Source organism: Equus asinus, chromosome 8 (genome assembly GCF_041296235.1).
Source record: "Equus asinus isolate D_3611 breed Donkey chromosome 8, EquAss-T2T_v2, whole genome shotgun sequence".
NCBI classification, from domain to species: domain Eukaryota; kingdom Metazoa; phylum Chordata; class Mammalia; order Perissodactyla; family Equidae; genus Equus; species Equus asinus.
Window position 1 is genome coordinate 9,690,284 of NC_091797.1, and position 18,514 is coordinate 9,708,797.

The window sequence follows — 18,514 nt, forward strand, 5'->3', positions numbered from 1 at the left end:
GGTTCGCAGGTTTGGATCCTGGGCATGGACCTATGCATCACTCGTCAAGCCAAGCTGTGGAGGCATCCCACATAGAAGAACTAGAACGACCTACAACTAGATATATAACCATGTACTGCGGCTTTGGGGAGAAAAAAAAAATAAAAAGAAAAGAAAAAGACTGGCAACAGATGTTAGCTCAGGGCCAATCTTCCTCAAAAAAAAAAAAATGAGATGACTCAAATTACTAAAATCAGAAATGAAAGTGAGGACATTACTACTGACTTTACTGAAATAAAAAGGATCATAAGGGACTACTATGAACTGTATGCCAACAAAGTAGATAACCTAGATAAAATGGACAAATTCTAGAAACACATAAATTACCAACACTGACCCATGAAGACAGACAAAATCTGAACAAACTTATAACAAGAGATTGAATCAGTCTTAAAAAAACCTCTGAACAAACAAAAACCCAGGGCCAGATGGCTTAACTGGTGAATTCTACCAAACATTTAAAGAAGAATTAACACGAATCCCTTCCAAACTCTTCCAAAAAAAGAAGAGTCAACGTTTCCTAACTCATTCTATGAAACCAGCACTACCCTGAGAGCAAAGCCAAACAAAGATATCACAGAAGATTACAGACCAATATCTCTTATGAACACAGATGCAAAAATCCTCAGTAAAATACTAGCAAGCCAAATCCAGCAGCACGTGAAAGGGATTATAAACCATAACCAAGAGGGATTTATCCCAGTAATTCCAAGGTGATTCAACATATGAATACCAATCAACGTAATACACCACATTAATGGGATGAAGGACAAAAACCACATGACCATCTCAATTGATGTTAAAAAAGCATCTGACAACATTCACTACCCTTTCATGATTAACACACACACACACAGGCTATGAATAGCAGGGAACTTAACATTATATAGGGCATTTATGAAAAACCTATAGCTAATATAATACTCACAGTGAAAGACAGAAAGCTTTCCCCCTAAGATCAAGAACAAGGCAAGAATGCCTGCTTTCACTGCTGCTATTCAACACAGTACTGGAAGTTCTAGTCAGAGCAACGAGGCAAGAAATAAAAGACATCCAAATGGAAATGAAAAAGCAAAATACACCTATTCACAGATGAGATGGACTTAGACACAGAAAAAGCCTCAAGAATCCATAAAAAAACTACTAGAATAAATGAATTCAGCAAAGTTACAGGATACAAGAACAACACAAGGAAATCAGTTGTATTTCTAACACAGCAACGAACAATCAGAAAAGGAAATTAAGAAAATGATTCCACTTATAACAGCTTTCAAAAGAATAAAATACCAAGGAATAAATTTAGCCCAGGAGGTGAAAGACAAGTATGCCGAAAACTACAAAACATTGCTGAAAGGAATTAAAGACATAAAGAAATGAAAAGAAATCCCTTGTTCACAATTGAAAGGTAATATTGTTAAGATATCAATACTAACCAAAGCAATCTGCAGGTTCAATGCAATCCCTATGAAAGTTCTAATGTCCTTTTTTTGCAGAAATGGAAAAGTCAATCTTCAAATTCATATGGAATTGCAAGGAACTCCAAATAGCCAAAATAACTTTGAAAAAGAAAAGCAAAGTTGGAGGATTAACACTTCCTAATTTCAAAACTTATGACAATGCTCCAGTAGTCAATAAAGTGTGGTACTAGCAAAAAGATAAACAAATAGACCAATGCAATGAATTGGGAGTCCAGAAATAAACCCATACATCCCTATCCGATTGAATTGTGACAAGGGTGTAAGTCCATCACAATGGGGAAATAGTCTTTTCAATAAATGGTGCTGGGACAACTGGATATCTACATAAAAAAGACAGAGATTGGACCCTTACATCACACCTTATATAAAAATTAACTCAAAATGGATCAATGACCTAAATATAAGAGCTAAACCCATAAGAGTCTTAAAAGAAAATATAGGTGTCAATCTTCATAACCTTGAATTTGGCAATGGACTTTTAGAAATGACATCAAAAGTACAAGTAACACAGAAAACGTATAGGATTTCATCAAAATTAAAAACTCTTGCCTATCAAAGGATATCATTTTTAACAAGTGTTGATAAGATAAATAATAGAACAGGAGAGAATATTTGCAAATTGTTATAGACTGCATGTCTGTGTCCCCCCAAAATTCCTGTTGAAATCCTAAACCCCAGTGTGTTGGTATTAGGATGTGGGGCCTTTGGTAGGTGATTAGTACCCTATATAGAGGGAGACCCAGAGAGCTCTCCCCCTTCTGCCATATGAGGACACAGTGAGAAGACAACCATCCATAAACTAGGAAGTGGGGCCTCACCAGACACAGAATCGGCTCACACCTTGATCTTGGACTTCCCAGCCCCCGCATCTCTGAGAAGTAAATTTCTGTTGTTTGTAAGTCATCTAGCCTATGGTAATTTGGTATAGCAGCTCAAACAAAGACAAAAATCATATATCTGATAAGGATCTAGAATCCAAAATACATAGGACACTCTTAAGCTCAATAGCAAAATGACAAGCCAATTCAAAAGTCTCCAAAGAAGATGTAGAAATGGCCAACAAGCACATGAAAAGATGCTCAATATCACTAGTCATCAGAGAAATGTAAATCAAAACCACAAAGAGATACCACTTCACACCCATCAGGATGGTGTTATGGGTTGAATTGCTACTCCCAAAAAAGAAGTGTTGAAGTCCGAACCCCTAACCTCAGAATGTGACTGTATTTAGAAACAGGGTCTTTACAGAGGTAATCAAATTAAAATGAGTTCATTAGAGTGGTCCCTAATCAATATGACTGGCATCCTTATAAAAAGAGGAGACTGGAAACAAAGACAGAATGCACAGAGGGAAGATGATGTGAAGGAAAAAAGAAGAGGGAAATAACAACTATTGGCAAGGAAGTGAAGAAATCAGAACCCCCATAACTCTGCTGGTGGGAATGGTGCAGCCACTGTGGAAAAGACTTTGGCAATTCCTCAGTAAGCTAACCAGAGAAATTACCTTATGACCCAGCAATTCTACTTTTAGGTATATACCCCAAAGAATTGGAAATAGGTACCTAAACAAATACTTGTATGTGACTATTCTTAACAGCACTATTAAATTATATAGCCGAAAGTCAGAAACAACTTAATGTCCATCGATAGGCGAATGGATAAAGCAAAGGTGGTACAGACATACACTGGAATATTATTCATCCATAAAAAGGAATGAGGTACTGATAGATGCTACAACACGGGTGAACGTGGAAAAGACACTACATGAAAGAAGTCAGACACAAAAGGTCACATATAGTATGATTCCATTTATATAATATATCCAGAATAGGCAAATCCACAGAGACAGTTGGTTACCAGGGGCTGGGGGTAACTGCTTAACGGGTACAGAGTTTTCTTTTGGCGTGATGAAAATGTTCGGAACTTGACAGAGGTGGTGGTTGCACAACATTGCGAATGTACTAAATATACTGAATAGTACACTTTAAAATGGTTAATTTCATATTATAATAAATAAATAAATAAATAAAAAGTAACCAGGTCTTTTGAAACCCTGTTCCCACCTATAATCTACACTTTGTGAGTTATTCTTATCTTTATTTCATACTTGCCAGTGTTCAAATAATGCATTAAACATATTCCTAAATTTAGGTACATAAAAATCATTATTCACCTCACAATAATGGCTTTCCCTGAAAGAAATCAAAAAATAATTTCAACTGAATTTAAAGTAAAAAGAAAAACACTACAGAGAAGCAGAACAATGCAGTGGAAGGAAGCTGAGCTTCAGGGCCAGGCGAGGTGTGAATTCTGGCCTCCTATGTTCACTCAAGGGTTCTGAGCAGTGTCTATCTTTTCCAAACCTCAGCTTTGCCATGTAAAACACGGGGATACTATTATGGCAAGAATCAAATGAGATACCGCTGACTCGTGTGAGGCCCCCATCACAGTGCTCAGCACAGAGAAGGCTAAAATATAGAAAGAAAAAAACGTGGCTTCAAATTGCTCTGCGTCCAGTGACAGATCAAGCAGACCACTGGTTACTACACAATAAGAAAGAAGACCTACTAAGCAGTAACAGCACTCACAGATGACAACAAAGATGTTAACTGCACTGTGGCAGCTATTACACTGAACCTTAAATTAATCTGTGGGCGGTAATCGTTACTGTTTATTGATTAAGCTCTGTGAGAATTAAAGATATGCCATGTGTGATTTCATATAGTAAAAAGACACCTTTCCTATTAAAAAAGGACACAGCGCTCCGTTATGTGCACCAGCAAAAAAACTGTAATGTGAAAATTTCATGTGTATCCAGTCACAATAAAAAACATCTCTTCAGAGAAATAAAAGCATTTAAGATTATTCAGACTTTATTCTCAATATGTCAAATATATATTCTTCTTAAAATTTCTATATCTCAAAATATTAATATTTCCATCATAAAATTGCAGGCTTGTTTTTTTTTAAGCAAAAGCTGAAAACAAAATGAAAACTAAAAATCAAAAACCAAGATCTCTAAATTAGGCAGGAACTATTGATAGATATGGTTAACTGCACAAAGTAACAAAGCAATGAAAGGATTACTACCACATGGGAAATTTTTAAAAGAAATGGTAATGAAAGTAAATTGAGATTAAAATGCACACGAGTATTTTAAGGAGAAGAAGAGAAGGTGCCAATAAAAAATTGGCCAATATAGCTTGTAGACTTATATATTATTCATCCATTGGTCACTTGCTGTGTACTGTTGAGAGAGAATTTTCCAGGGGTCTCAAACCTTTTGCCCATTTAAAAAACTGTTTTCTCATTATTGAGTTTTGAGAGTTCTTTACATCTTTATATGTTCTGGATACAAGTATTTTATAAAACATGTGATTTACAAATACTTTCCTCCAGCCTATGGATCATTTTATCATTCTCTTAACAATGTCTTTGCAAAACAAAAGTTGTAATTCTGATAAAGTCTAATTTATCAATATTTTCTTTCACTGAACATGCCAAACCCAAGGTCATTCAGATTTTCACGTTTTCTTCTGGAAGGTTGACATTTTACATTTAGGTCTATGATCCACTTCAAATTAATTTTTGTATAAAGTGTGAGGTATGTGTCTAGGCTCTTCTTTTTTGTTTTCTTGCATGTGGACACTGAATTATTCTAGAACTACTTTTTGAAGACTATCCTTTCCCTGTTAAATTGCCCTGGTATCTTTCTTTAAAAATCACTATCCCGGTAGTGCAGAAGTTAAGTTCGCATGTTCCGCTTCGGCAGCCCAGGGTTCACCAGTTCAGATCCCGGGTGCAGACATGGTACCGCTAGTCAAGCCATGCTGTGGTAGGCATCCTGCATATAAAGTGGAGGAAGGTGGGCACGGATGGTAGCTCAGGGCCAGTCTTCCTCAGCAAAAAGAGGAGGATTGGCAGCAGATGTTAGCTCAGGACTAATCTTCCTAAAAAAAAAATCAGTAGCCTGGGGGCCAGCCCAGTGGCACAGCAGGGTTAAGTTTGTGAATTCCACTTCAGCAGCTCAGGGTTCACTAGTTCCAGATCCCAGGCATGGACCTGGTACTGCTTATCAAGCTATGCTGTGGGCAGGTGTCCCACATATAAAGCAGAGGATGATGGGAACAGATGTTAGCTCAGGGCCAATCTTCCTCAGCTAAAGAAGAAGAGGATTGGTGGTGGATGTTAGCTCAGGGCTAATCTTCCTTGAAAAAAAAAAAGAAAAAAATCAGTAGCTCATATACATGTGTGTCTCTTTTTGAACTTTTAATTTTGTCCTACTGATTCTATTTTTATCATCTTCCTATTACCACACTGTCTTAATACAGTAACTTTACAGTAAGTCTTGAAATGAGGTAGTGTGTATCTCCAACTTTGTTTTTTGATTGCTTTCATCAATGTTTCAGCATAAAGTGTTTCAGTATAAAGATCGTGCACATATTTGTTAGATAAATACATTAAAAAAGCATTTATGTCTTTTTGGTACTATTGTATATGATACTTTAAAAAATTTTTTAATTTCCAATTGTTCACTGAAAGAAATATAATTGATTTCCGGATACTGACTTAGTATCCTGAAACCTACTAGTCATAATAGCATTTTGGTATGCTCTTTGAGATTTTTTCATACATAATCACATTATCTGAGAATAGGGAAAGGTTTTCTTTCTTCCTTTCCAATCTGCCTTTTATTTCTTTTTCTTGCCTTATTGTACTGGTTATAGTCATGGAACAAACTTTGTAGGATTTCAATTCATTTAAAATTTGTAATGGCTTTTTTAAGACCCAGTATATGATATATTGGGCTAATGTTTCATGTACACATGAAAAAAAAAGTGTAATCACCTGTTGTTGGGTGGTATGTTCCACAGATGTCAATTAGGTCAAGATGGTTGACTGTTGTTCAGATCTTCTACATCCTGACTGATTTTCTGCCTACTCGTTCCATTAATTCCTGAAAGAGGAGCGCTAAAGTCTTCTAATATAATGGTGGACTTGTCTGGTTCTCCTTTCAGTTCTCTCTGTTTTTACTTCCTGTATTTTAAACTATCTTTTTGGGTATAAAAATTTAGAATGTTGATGTCTTGTTGGTAAGTTGACCTCCATGTTTTCCTCTTTTTGGGGAGGGCTGAGGAATAAAGGCAGGACTGTCCATTCTCCTTGGCTTTATTCTGTTGTTCAACTGTTGTCTTCTTAAGCTGGATACCAAGCTCATTCAAAAAGGAAGATGAAATGTGATCCTATAAATATGGTTTTTGAAAAAAGCAGGTGATGCCAGTTAAATCACGATGACCTCTCTTCTGATCATCAAAATTCTGATTACTAACACCTATTTCCTATAGTTGAAGGTATTTTTCTCAAGTAGTTTTTCTCTGAAACAAAAGTAGCTAGAGTTTTACCTTACATGACTTTAATGATGTTTCTCTTGACTTTCTTTCAAAAGTTTAACGTGCACTTGGAGTTTTAAAGACCTAATTTGCACTTATGCCAACCTACAACTAAGCATTTATCAAAATGTTTTACATGGATTTTCATTCATCAACTTGCAGCCCCTTAGAACACAGTCCCCCAGCTGCTTCACTCTACTGAGAGCCACTCAACAAAGACATCAAATGAAAGCAAAATGTTATTTACAGCTTGCTCACATGCACTATACATCTGTGTTCATCTCAGATAAAAGGTTACAGTGCAGGTTCAAAGGACGATGTGGAAATTACTAAGTAAGGGATCTAGTTACGGATGTAGGGTAAGTGGAGGAATATAATGGAGTCAAAGGCATAAAAACATAGTCATTACTATTAAATAAAAACATTAATCTTCTCGATAGACATGGTAATACCCTGTATTGCTTTTAAAAGATTATTTACAATTGCTTAAAAAGCCTCTCACTCTCTTCTTCTAGATTCCCTATCAAATTTGTTATCGACAGTTCCTAACCTTTCCTACGTCCAGAACACCATTCTTCACCTCTTTACACTAAGCTAATGACCAGCCCTCTTACTTTACAAGGAAGAGCAAGGCCACTTAACACACTCCATCAACTTCTCTTTGCTCTGCCTCTAAATTTTTCTCTATATTACCACTTTGGCTGAGGGAGATGCCTTTTTCTGGCACTATTCTTTTGTCCAAATATATATCCTCCTTTCTTCAATAAGGTTTTTGCTTGTGTCATTGAGTTCCTATTTGCCTCTCTCTGCATCCCACCAAGCACGCTCTAGCACCCACCACCATACCTAAGTACACCCACTTACTTTTCCAACATTTTTTTCAGCCTCTACCAAGTGTAAGTCACTGAATTACTGTGAGACAGAAAGTTAAATAAAACTCCAATCCTCCTTTCAAAGGAAACTCACAAACTAGTGGGAAAGATGAATAGTTAAAACAAATAATTACTAGTGTAATAAGTATAAGAGCAAAGGCATGTATAGTCATGGTGTACAGAAAGAGAACTTAATTCTGCTTGGTTAGAGAGGGATTATCTTTTTTTACAACTTTATCAAGCCCACCCTCTGAAGGGTTCTTTCCTTCTCTTCCTACAAACAGGCTCAGGTCTCCTCTAGCCTTAAACACACAAATGTGCCAGTCCATGATGCTTAAGCTAATATTGCTCTGTCATCACCTTTCACAAGCACATTTTTTGGAAAGGTCACTTATACTCACTGGCCCCAAATCCAATCCACTGTCTTTTATTCATTCATCTTTTAAGTAAGTGTAATCTTGCTTTTGGTTTCCACTACATTGACACCTCTTACCAAACCAAAGTAAGCTATTCAACACACCCAGTCACCTTTTCTCAGTCCTCATCTTACACAGTCTCTGCTACCAGGGACTTTTGTGGACTACCAGGGACTTTTGTGGACTACACTCTCGTCTCAAAATTCTCTCCTTGACTTTTGTGATGTTTTACTTCCCTAATGTATTTCCTCCCTCTCCTCCCATTTCTGTTCAGTCTTCACTGATTCCACTTCCTTCTATTGCCGACAAAGGGAAGCATCAGCTAAGATTTCATTTTGAGACATGGCTTTTGACTCCCCAACTTGTCCTCCATTATTTTGTTCTCCCTTTCTCCCACAGAAAACTCATGAGAGTAACTTTAAAGTAACCTTGGGTTGAGAAAAAAAACTGTGGAGTCCGAAGGTTTGGCTGCAATTTCTGGTTCTACCACTGACTTACTCGCTGCACACCTGTGGGCATGCTACTCCCTATGACTCCATAAAAGAGAACAGCTTTCTAATGTTTCTTCAATGCCACAGTTCTGCAATCCTAACTGGAAAGAACATTAGATTTTTAGTTCTAACTTCTCTAATGCACCACAAATCCACATTCTGTCTGCCACTTAAATGCCCCACCTCTAAAACTAATCTCCCAAACCAACTACTTCTTTTAAGTTGCCTATTAATGTTTATGTACTGGTGCCACCATTATCTTAAACTTGATATCCTAATAATCATATACACACTGCCTTTTATTCATGCATTCTCTCTTCCTAATTCCCAACCCCACGTCAAGGCCTAATTCAAAGAGAATCTCTTCCAGAAAGTCTTCCTTGGGCTCCTCAGCTGGTTAGCATACCCCTTCTTCAGAAGACCCAAGACACTCTGTGTGCACCTCCCTCAGAACACTTGGCACATGCTTCCCTCCAGACTCTGGTTCTGTAAGAGCAGGATTTATATCTGATTCCTCATTGCATTTCCTAACACCGCCATGAGCACTGTCTTGTGCAGAATACTGAAAAATTGTAAGATTTGAATTGAATTAACCAACCTCAATTTAAACTTTGGATACAGTAGAAGCAGTAGAGTTTTCTAGAGTAATTATTTTCTTCAAGTAAAAATAATCATTTAAGGATATATATGATTTAGATGTTCCAGCTCTGAGATATATATTATTTTTCTTAAGCTAAGAAAACAACAGCTCCTCTTGAACTCCTTTAAAATCCAAGTTAACTCAAAAGTACACTATGGACAGTAGGCTTTGCAATGTCACAATATTTTTTTTGAAAGCATATCTGCTAAAAGATATACTCAAATATTTGGGTTTACATTTGAGCATTTTCTAATCTAAATTGTTTATAGGATAAAATATTTTGATAAACTATTACAGCTGAAGATCTATCATCAGAAGTATAGATTTAACATAGCAACAACTGATGCTTATCAGAACATTTAGCCAGTATACACTACATTATCTTCTGATCTAATCTACATGCAGCATAGAAAACAATATGATGTCATTAATTTTCAGCTTCATTAATAAGCTTCAATGCATTCCTTTAAAAACTTATTTTTCATTTTTTTAAATGTCCTCAATTAAGATACTAAAACAAATTGAGAGGAAAATGGTTTCCAGCTTCCTTTATACAAGAAAAAGAAAAATGCAGCCTAGCAGACAGAACTAGAATTTCCAAGGAGTCTAAATGAGAAAAGTCAAGCCTTTAGCTTAATTCACCTAGAAGATAGGACGTCTGGTGTGAGGCCTGACAAGGAGTACACAGCATGGCTGCGAGAATGTTAAATGAAACAGAGGAACAGTCTGACGCCTCATTACCGAGGATGCAGAGCAAAATCTGACCCACCTGGCTTATCCCTCCAGGAGTGATCTTGTATGACTGCAACTTCTGCTTCAGCAGCTCTGGATCACTGTGACGGAATGGGCACCCTGACAACAAAAAACAGCCAGCACACCAGCAAGGTTATTTACCCAGGACTAAGTACAACACCACATTCAAGAGACTGTCTAAGCTCCTCTTAATTGTCTAACAGCTTATTAATAAAAAAGTTAATTGCCCATGGGTGCAACTGCTCTCCTCTCTGTATCTAAATGACGACGGAGCTGTATGGTTATCAGGGTTCTCCAGGCTCAGGAGCTACATAAAACATCACAGCATTCTCAGGCTGAGTTGCCCATTCACTGGGAAGAGGACACAGTTTTAATTACGGTACTTGCTAAGGAGCAGAGATAATCACAAAGCAGCTAAAGAATAGTTTATCTAAAAACTCTGCACACTTTTTTTCTAGTTTAAAACAATTCAATAAAAGGCATACCAGAGGAGGAAGATACACAGTGTAAACAAAAAGAAAAATGTGCAAACTCTAAGAAATATAAAAATCTCACATAATTTTCAGATGTCAATTCTATGCCTATTTCCCACAGAGTAGAATGCACATAAATTTAGAGGAATCGCAATTGGGAATGAGATGGACAAACAGAAATAGTTTCATAGAAAAACAACTCAGATGCATGTCATCTTTATTGTTTCATGAGAAAAATGAGAATAAAGATAGACTACCAAAAATATTTGCATAAACAAGAACAGAGAAGAATTAAAATGTAAAAGCTGTTTTAGGCCAAAATCTAGAAAATTTTAGATATTTTAATAAGAAACTGCAATGATAAGTCAAAACACTGAATTTAAAATTTAATACGGGAAGCCAGATTAGTTTTTTCAGTCATACAGATGCTGAATCTGTAAATTAATTAGAAACAAGTGTGCATTTTTAATGAACTCAATAGGAGATTGTGTGACAAATATAAGAGCAAAGAGCCTGGATGCCAAACAAATGTGTTTACCAAAAATCTTATGTACGAATAAAGACATCCATGACAACACTATAGACTCCTACAAATCATGAAATTCACAAAATTCATAGTCTATGCTTTATTCAGAATAAAACTGTAATAATACTTAGTGCAAGGAACTATCTTGAGAAGCTGTATAGCAGACGTCTAAGAGTTTGGAGCTACACTGCCTGAGTTTGAAACTTAGTTTAACACTTACTGGTTGGGAGACCTTAGGCAAACTGTGTATTTTCTTGTTGACTCGGCTTCACTTTCTGTCAAGTGGGGGAAATAATCACTCACAGAGCTCCTGTGAGAATGGAACAGAAAGCTCTTACATGCTCCTGGCACACAGGGAGCACTCAACATGTGTTAGCTATCATTATTATTCTCAAAAAAATCTGATAATGAAATTGTGAAGGATCACAATGAGAAAGAAATGAAGCTGCACATGGAATTCTGAGTTAAGCCCAGAATTAAAGGACACACAAAAAAAGAGATAGATTGAGTTACCCAAATTACTCTTTAAATAATGGCTCTCCCTGTATGAAAAGTCAGAAAGGGCAAAGCCAAGAAGAAACTGAAGACTGCCAAAGTACCAAAGCTCATAAAAATTAATTTTTTAAAGCTATGTTCACAAAAAGAAGAAAACAGAAGAACAGACCACTACTTAGAGAAGCTAGTGTTATTTTAACAGAGGACAGAAAGAAAATAGAACTCAGCAACTCCTGCTCTGTTTCTCTCTTCCACATCAAAGAGAATGATCTTTGAAAAGGAAAGGGTTGAACTAACAAGGTAACTGGAGATGAACTGAATGCGTACACAACTAACACTGTTACAGCTACATGTTTGACAAAGCTCCCCAACATGCATTTGTGGAGAGATGGATAAACATGGTCCAGAATTACAGTTATAACTACAGAGATTCATAACTGGTTGAACAGCAATTCCAAGCAGTGCTGGCTAATGAAATAATATCTATCTAGGGGACTAAACAGTTTTGCCAATAAGTTTCCAGGCCAGCATATGAGAAGCTTAGAAGTCGCCACTCCATCCCAAAAAAGTAAAAAGCTGAACAAACTGAAAAATCAGCAACTCTTCTTAGATCCATCTGAGGAGTGAGGTCACCAGGCAAACTACTGCCCCTAAAATTGGGGAGAGAGGCAGATACAGAGCATCCCAGCTTACCAGAGCAGGAATCTCCACAGGAACTCATGCTGGGGTAGGAAAACCTAACCTGTGATTGACAAATTTCTGGAGGCTTGGTGAGGACAAGTTTGAGTTGAAAACTCCAAGGAGACCCTGCCATAGGGGGCCCACACTTGTCTAAGTTTAACCTCCAGGAGCTCTACCAGGTGCTCATAGCGAATAACGGAGCGAAATCTCCTCTCGTTTCCAGCAGAGGGAGGGGAAAGGAGCCATTTTGAAACACCCCAGAGCAATCTATTCTTCTTAACAAGGCCTGCCCTCAGGAGACACTATCTTACCAGAGCCTAAATGGCTAGGGTTTTATCAGAGCCTAACCTACTGGGGGGATGGGAAATACCCAACTCCAGCCTCCTTTAGCCATCTTGTCCCACCAAAGGGGGGGGGGAACTGTAATCACTGTTGAAGTTCATAGCCCAGGGCCACAGGCTCACTGAAAAACTGAGACCTAACTACAGGACTGCAGAGCGATCCCTCCCCGACCCCCACCTCACCACCACAATACTAACAGCCTGTTTACTGGAATTCTTTTCACCCATTGTGTCATGTCTACCTTTTAACCGATAGTCACAAGGCATATGAAAAGATAAAGAATACAATTTGAAAAGACTGAACAAGCCCCAGAACTAGAGTCAGATATGGCAGGGATGTTAGAATTATCTGGGAATTTAAAATAACTAAGGGCTACAATGGAAAAAGCAGACAACATGCAAGAACAGATAGTGTCATAAGAAGAAAGATGGAAATTCTAAGAAAGAATCAAAAAGAAGCGCTAGAGATCATAAACACTGTTAACAGAAATGAGGAATGCCTTTGGTGGGCTTATAAGTAAACATGGCTGAGGAAAGAATTTTTGAGCTTGAGGATGTATCAATAGGAACTTCCAAAACTGAAGAAAAGAGATTGAAAAAAACAAAAACAGAATATTCAAGAACTGTAGGACAACTATGAAAAGTTTAACACACAAAGTAATGGGAATACCAGAAGGAGAAAAAAGAGAAGAACAGAAGCAATATTTGAAGCAATAATGATGGAGAATTTCCCCAAATTAATGTCACACACCAAACCACAGATCCAGAAAGCTCACAGAACACCAAGCAGGATAAATGCCAAAAAAAACCCAAAAAAGAATGCCTAGGTATATCATACTCATACTTCAGAAAATCAAAAATAAATAAAAAATCTTGAAAGAAGCCAGAGGAAAAGAATCTTACCTATAGAGAGGCAAAAATAATTACATCTAACTTATCTCAGATACTATGCAAACAAGAGAGTGGAGTGAAATATTTAAACTGTTTAAGAGAAAAAACACACAAATCTAGAATTCTGTACCCTGTGAAATTATCCTTCAAAAGAGAAGGAGAAATAAAGATGTTCTCAAACAAAAATTGAGATAATTTGTTGCCAGTAGACCTGCAATGCAAGAAAAAAAGAAGTTCTTTAAAGAGAAGGAAAATGATATAGGCCAGAAATTCAGATCTACCTAAAGAAGAACATCAGAGAATGATAAGGAAAGGTAAAGTAAAAACTTCCATTTTTCTTATTCTTAGTTGATCTAACAGACAACAAGTTGTTCAAACTAATAATAGGAACAAGGTATTCGATTATGTGTGCTTCTGTATATATCTGTGTGTGTGCCTTTGTATGCTTATGCTTATGAAATGAATGACGAATGATACAAAGGAATTCGAAATATCTAGTTATTATAAGGTACTTGCACTTATAACACCTGTGATGTGGTATCACATGATCTGAAAGGGGACTTAGATTACTTGTAAATATAGAGTGAAAACTCTAAAAAGTAAAAAAGAAGTATAATTGATATGCTAAGAAAGGGGAACAAAAGAATCATATAAAATACTCAAAACCACAAAAGGCAGAAAGAATGTGAAAACAAAAACAGAAACAAAGAATAACAGCAACAAACAGAAAACAGTAACAAATATGGTAGATATTAATACAACTATATCAATAATTACTTTAAATGTTAATGGTCTAAATTCATCATTTAAAAACACAGATTGTCAGAGTGAATCAAAAAGACAAGACCCAATTATATGTCTGTCTACCAGAGAGCCACTTTCAATATAAAGACACATAGAGTTTAAAAGTAAAAGGATGGAGGGGCCAGCCCCACAGTCTAGTGGTTAAGTTCAGTATGCTCTGCTTTAGCGGCCCAGGTTCTTGGGTTCAAATCCCAGGCAAAGACCCACAACACTCATTAGACATGCCGTGGTGGCAACCCACATATAAAATAGAAGAAGACCAGCACAGATGTTAGTTCAGGGCTAATCTTCCTCAAGAAAAAAAAAGAGGAAGACTGACAACAGATGTTAGCTTGTGGCTAATTTTTCTCAACAACAAAAAAAAGGTAAAGGGATGGAGAAAGATATACCATGCTAACAATAATCCAAAGAAAGCAGAAATAGCTATACTAGTTTCAGACAGACCAGACTTCAGAGCAAGGAAATTTATCAGGGATAAGAAAAGGAGCATTACATAATGATAAAGGGATGAATACTCCAAGAAGACATAACAAGCCTTAATGTGTATGCACTTAACAACAAAGCATGAAAATATCTGAGGCAAAAACTGACAAAACTTCAGGGAGAAAGAAATGAATCCACTATTATAGGTAGAGACCTCAACACCCCTCCATCAGAAATGGACAGATCCAGCAGGCAGAAAATCAGCAACAACGTATTCAGCAACTCAAATGAACTCAACACCACCATCAATCAACTGGATATAACTGATTTCTACAAAGGGCTACACCCAACAACAGCAGATTACACATTCTTCTCAGCCCACACGTAACCAACCACTCTACTGTGAGATGTCTATAGCGCGGAAGGCTCTGCAAGTGTCAGGGCAGGGGTAAGTGGGAACTCTGTACTTTTCTGCTTGTTTTGCTGTGAATATAAAACAGCTCTAAAAAAATTGTCTATTAATTTAAAAAAATAATAAATGTGTCAAATAATATGAATTCATCAAGTGTTTGTTAAGTGTAATATTTTTTAACGGACAGAGTTTAAATTAAAAACAAAATAAAACAAACAGAATGGAGTGGAATAAATAAGATACAATTTAACAGGAATAAGAAATATAAAATCCTGCATTTAAACTAATGAAAAAATCAACCAAATAAGTGATGAATACTGGGACCTGGAAATTGACAGGAAGAGCCCCTGGGAGTCTTACTTGGCCAGGCTAACTGCCTGGTGTAGTTGCTTAGAAAAGCTATAGACTTGCTCAACAGAAGTATCTGGTCAATGGTTTTCAAAGTTTACAAGACATAAAAATCACCCAGGGAACTTGTAAATACATCGGATTTTATGTCTGGGGGTGGTGCCTGAGGATCTACATTTCTAAAAGGTATCTTAAGTGACTGCCACAAGTGATGAGAACCACTCATGGTGTGTACCAGTACCGACCACCTTTTCATCTATTAAGTATGAATGTACAGGCATTTTTTAATGCTCTGGATGCTTCTGGACACATGGAACATCTTCCTAAAAATTCTGTTTGTGATTATTTGATCTTTAACAGCCTAAAAGTGTGATCTTTTTTTAAAAGCATTTCATTTAAGACGCTAAAACAAAAACACAGTTTTGACATATACTGTAATAAGCTTTATTAATCTAAAAAATTTACTAATATGGACTATTAAATCATTCTCTAACATACCAGACAAATGAGAGCTTTTCAAGGTATGCTCAGAGAACTATTTTAGAGAAACATTGTTGAACTCAGAAATCTACAGAAAACAGTTGAACAGAGATTTCTTTTTTAAACCTACAATTCAGGCAAATTGATACATGTTTGATACCATGACTTGTTAAATTCCTCACTTAATCTTTGTTAATCAGATGATAGCAATGAGAACAAAACATGCTTTTCCTTCGTAGTCTTGAAAACTCAGGAATTTACTATTCTAAAATTAGAGGTTTTCAATTTCAGAAAGGTTTGAAAACCCTGTATGAGTCTTCTAAGACACTTGCAGAACGAGACAAGAAGGACAGCAGCAGGTGAAGGGGGAAACTGAGAACTGAAGGGTCTGGCACAGCACAAACTGAAGCACAGCCGAATGAATTCCTCCTGCCCGACCTCGTTCAGTAACAAGACAGAGCGCTGGCAGAGTAAGGGGGCTCTAGCTTGACTCTGACAACTGACACAAGCTACAAACCAGTTCCTGTCGGTAACGCAAAAAGCCATTACCTTGATCCGTGTTTCCTACAGAGCTCTTGGGTTTCAGAGCATCGCAAACATATCCAGCAGAAGCACTTACCATGATAATCCCCTTGGCTTGGTGGATTGGTTAGAATAATCTTCAGGCAACTGAAAGGTGTGTAGTCTGTCCTCTTGCCTTCCTTTCCGAAGCTGTGCCGGATATTGTAGGAGTAGCCTTTATCAAACTGATTGGAGGGAAAGAAAAAAAGAGACAAAGTAAGGCAATACTGTGCTAGTGGTGTCAGCAATGCCAGCTAGAAACAAAGAGTACAAAGCAGTACTTTCTAAACTAAACTCAGTATTCACAGACAGATGCACATTTATATGTCATACACATCACTTGGGTTCTTTAGGATACAAAAAAACTTTTTTAAGGTGCAAAACTTATAGGAAACAAATTTGTCAGGTAGAGATAGCTAATGTTTATGTTTAGACGTTTAAAAAGGAGGATAATCCTTTCCTAAGAATAATCGATTTGCCCATTTCCTGGTTCGATTCCAAATATTACACTAGATGGACACCGGCCCAGCCTCTTTTCTACTCCCCTTACCCTTGTTCGCCCAGAATTCCCACACGATACCCATTCTACTTCTGAAATGCCTCCTAACCTAATTCATCCCCTCCTCTGTATTTTCACTTTACAAAGAAAGCAGTCAGCAAACACTTGATGAATGAATGAACTACTGCCATTGCCTCCTGCCTGGAATTCCTGACTCCATAAAACAAGCTAATGGGATAGAAAGGACTTTGAAATGGATGGGATAAGAAGAAAAAAAGGAACTAATTTTTATGGAAAGGCTCAGTATAGTGGGACTAAGCTGTCCAATATTTTAAGGAAAGTAGGAAAGAGAATCAGAATAAGAGATAGGAAAATACTGTGTTATTTTTGGGGCTAGATTTTTTAATTTGAATTCATAATTTACATATAGTGAAATGCACAGATCTCAAGCCTATAGTTTGATTGGTTCTGACAAATCACTGTGCCTATGTAACTCACACCCCTATCAAAAGAGAGAACACTTCTATGAACCCACACAGTTCCCTTGTGTCTTTTCTCAGTCAACATTCTTCCCCTCCCTCCACAGCCAGAAGCAACTACTGATCGGATTTTTGTCACTACAGTTTTAGCCATTCTACAACTTTCTATAAATGGAATGATACAGTATAAAGTGTTTTGCGTCTGACTTCTTTCATGTCTTTTTATGTTTCTGAGATTTATCCATGCCATTTCATGAATCAGTAGTTTGTTCCTTTTATTGCTGCATAGTGTTTCATTGTATGAATCTATCAGATAGTGAATCTAGTCTCCTGTTGATGGACACCAGGGCCTTTCCAGTTTTTGGGTATTATCAATAAAGCTGCCATGAATATTCTTATAGATGACTTTTGTGGATATATATTTTCATTTCTCTTCGATAAATACTTAGGAGTGGAATTGTTGCCAACAGTTTTTCAACGTGGCTGTCCTAGTTTATACCCTCACCAGCAATGCGTGAGAGTTCTACACTCTTCTCAAAGTTTGGTGTTGTCAATTGTGTTCATCGTAGCCATTCTAATAGGTGGATAGTGGTATCTCATTTTGCACTTCCCTGATGACTAATATGTTGAGCACTTTCTCATGCACTTTCTTGGCTAGTGATATGCCTTATTTTGTGAAGTATCTCTTCAAATCTTTTACCGATTTAAAAAATGCAACTGCTTCTTTTAATTATTCCATTGTAAGAATTCTTTATATATTCTGGGATATAAGCCCTTTGAAAGAGAAAGGTGTTACAAATATCTTCTCATAGTCTGTGGCTTGCCTATTTACTTTCTTGATGCTGTCTTCTGTAAAATGAGCAGACGTTTTTATTTTTGAGGAACCCCAATTTATCAGCTTTTTCATGGTAGTGCTCTGTGTGTCCTCTCTAAGATGGTTTCAGAAATACCCTCCTATGTTCTCCTTGAGAAGCTGTAATGTTTTAGCTTTTAAGTCTAGGTCCTGATTTATCCCAAGTTAA

General features: G+C 37.0%; 1 protein-coding gene across 3 annotated transcripts in view; it reads right to left on the reverse strand.

The window, feature by feature from the left end:
* The window catches only part of PRIM2 (DNA primase subunit 2), a 334,584-nt gene that overhangs the window by 22,963 nt on the left and 293,107 nt on the right, over positions 1–18,514 (reverse strand). For all 3 annotated transcript variants that reach the window (XM_070514633.1, XM_070514634.1, XM_044776918.2), the window contains 2 exons: positions 16,573–16,699; positions 10,096–10,178 (listed from right to left, as the gene is read on the reverse strand). In XM_070514633.1, coding sequence (XP_070370734.1) covers positions 10,096–10,178; positions 16,573–16,699 — 210 coding nt within the window. The remainder of the gene's footprint in view (positions 1–10,095; positions 10,179–16,572; positions 16,700–18,514) is intronic.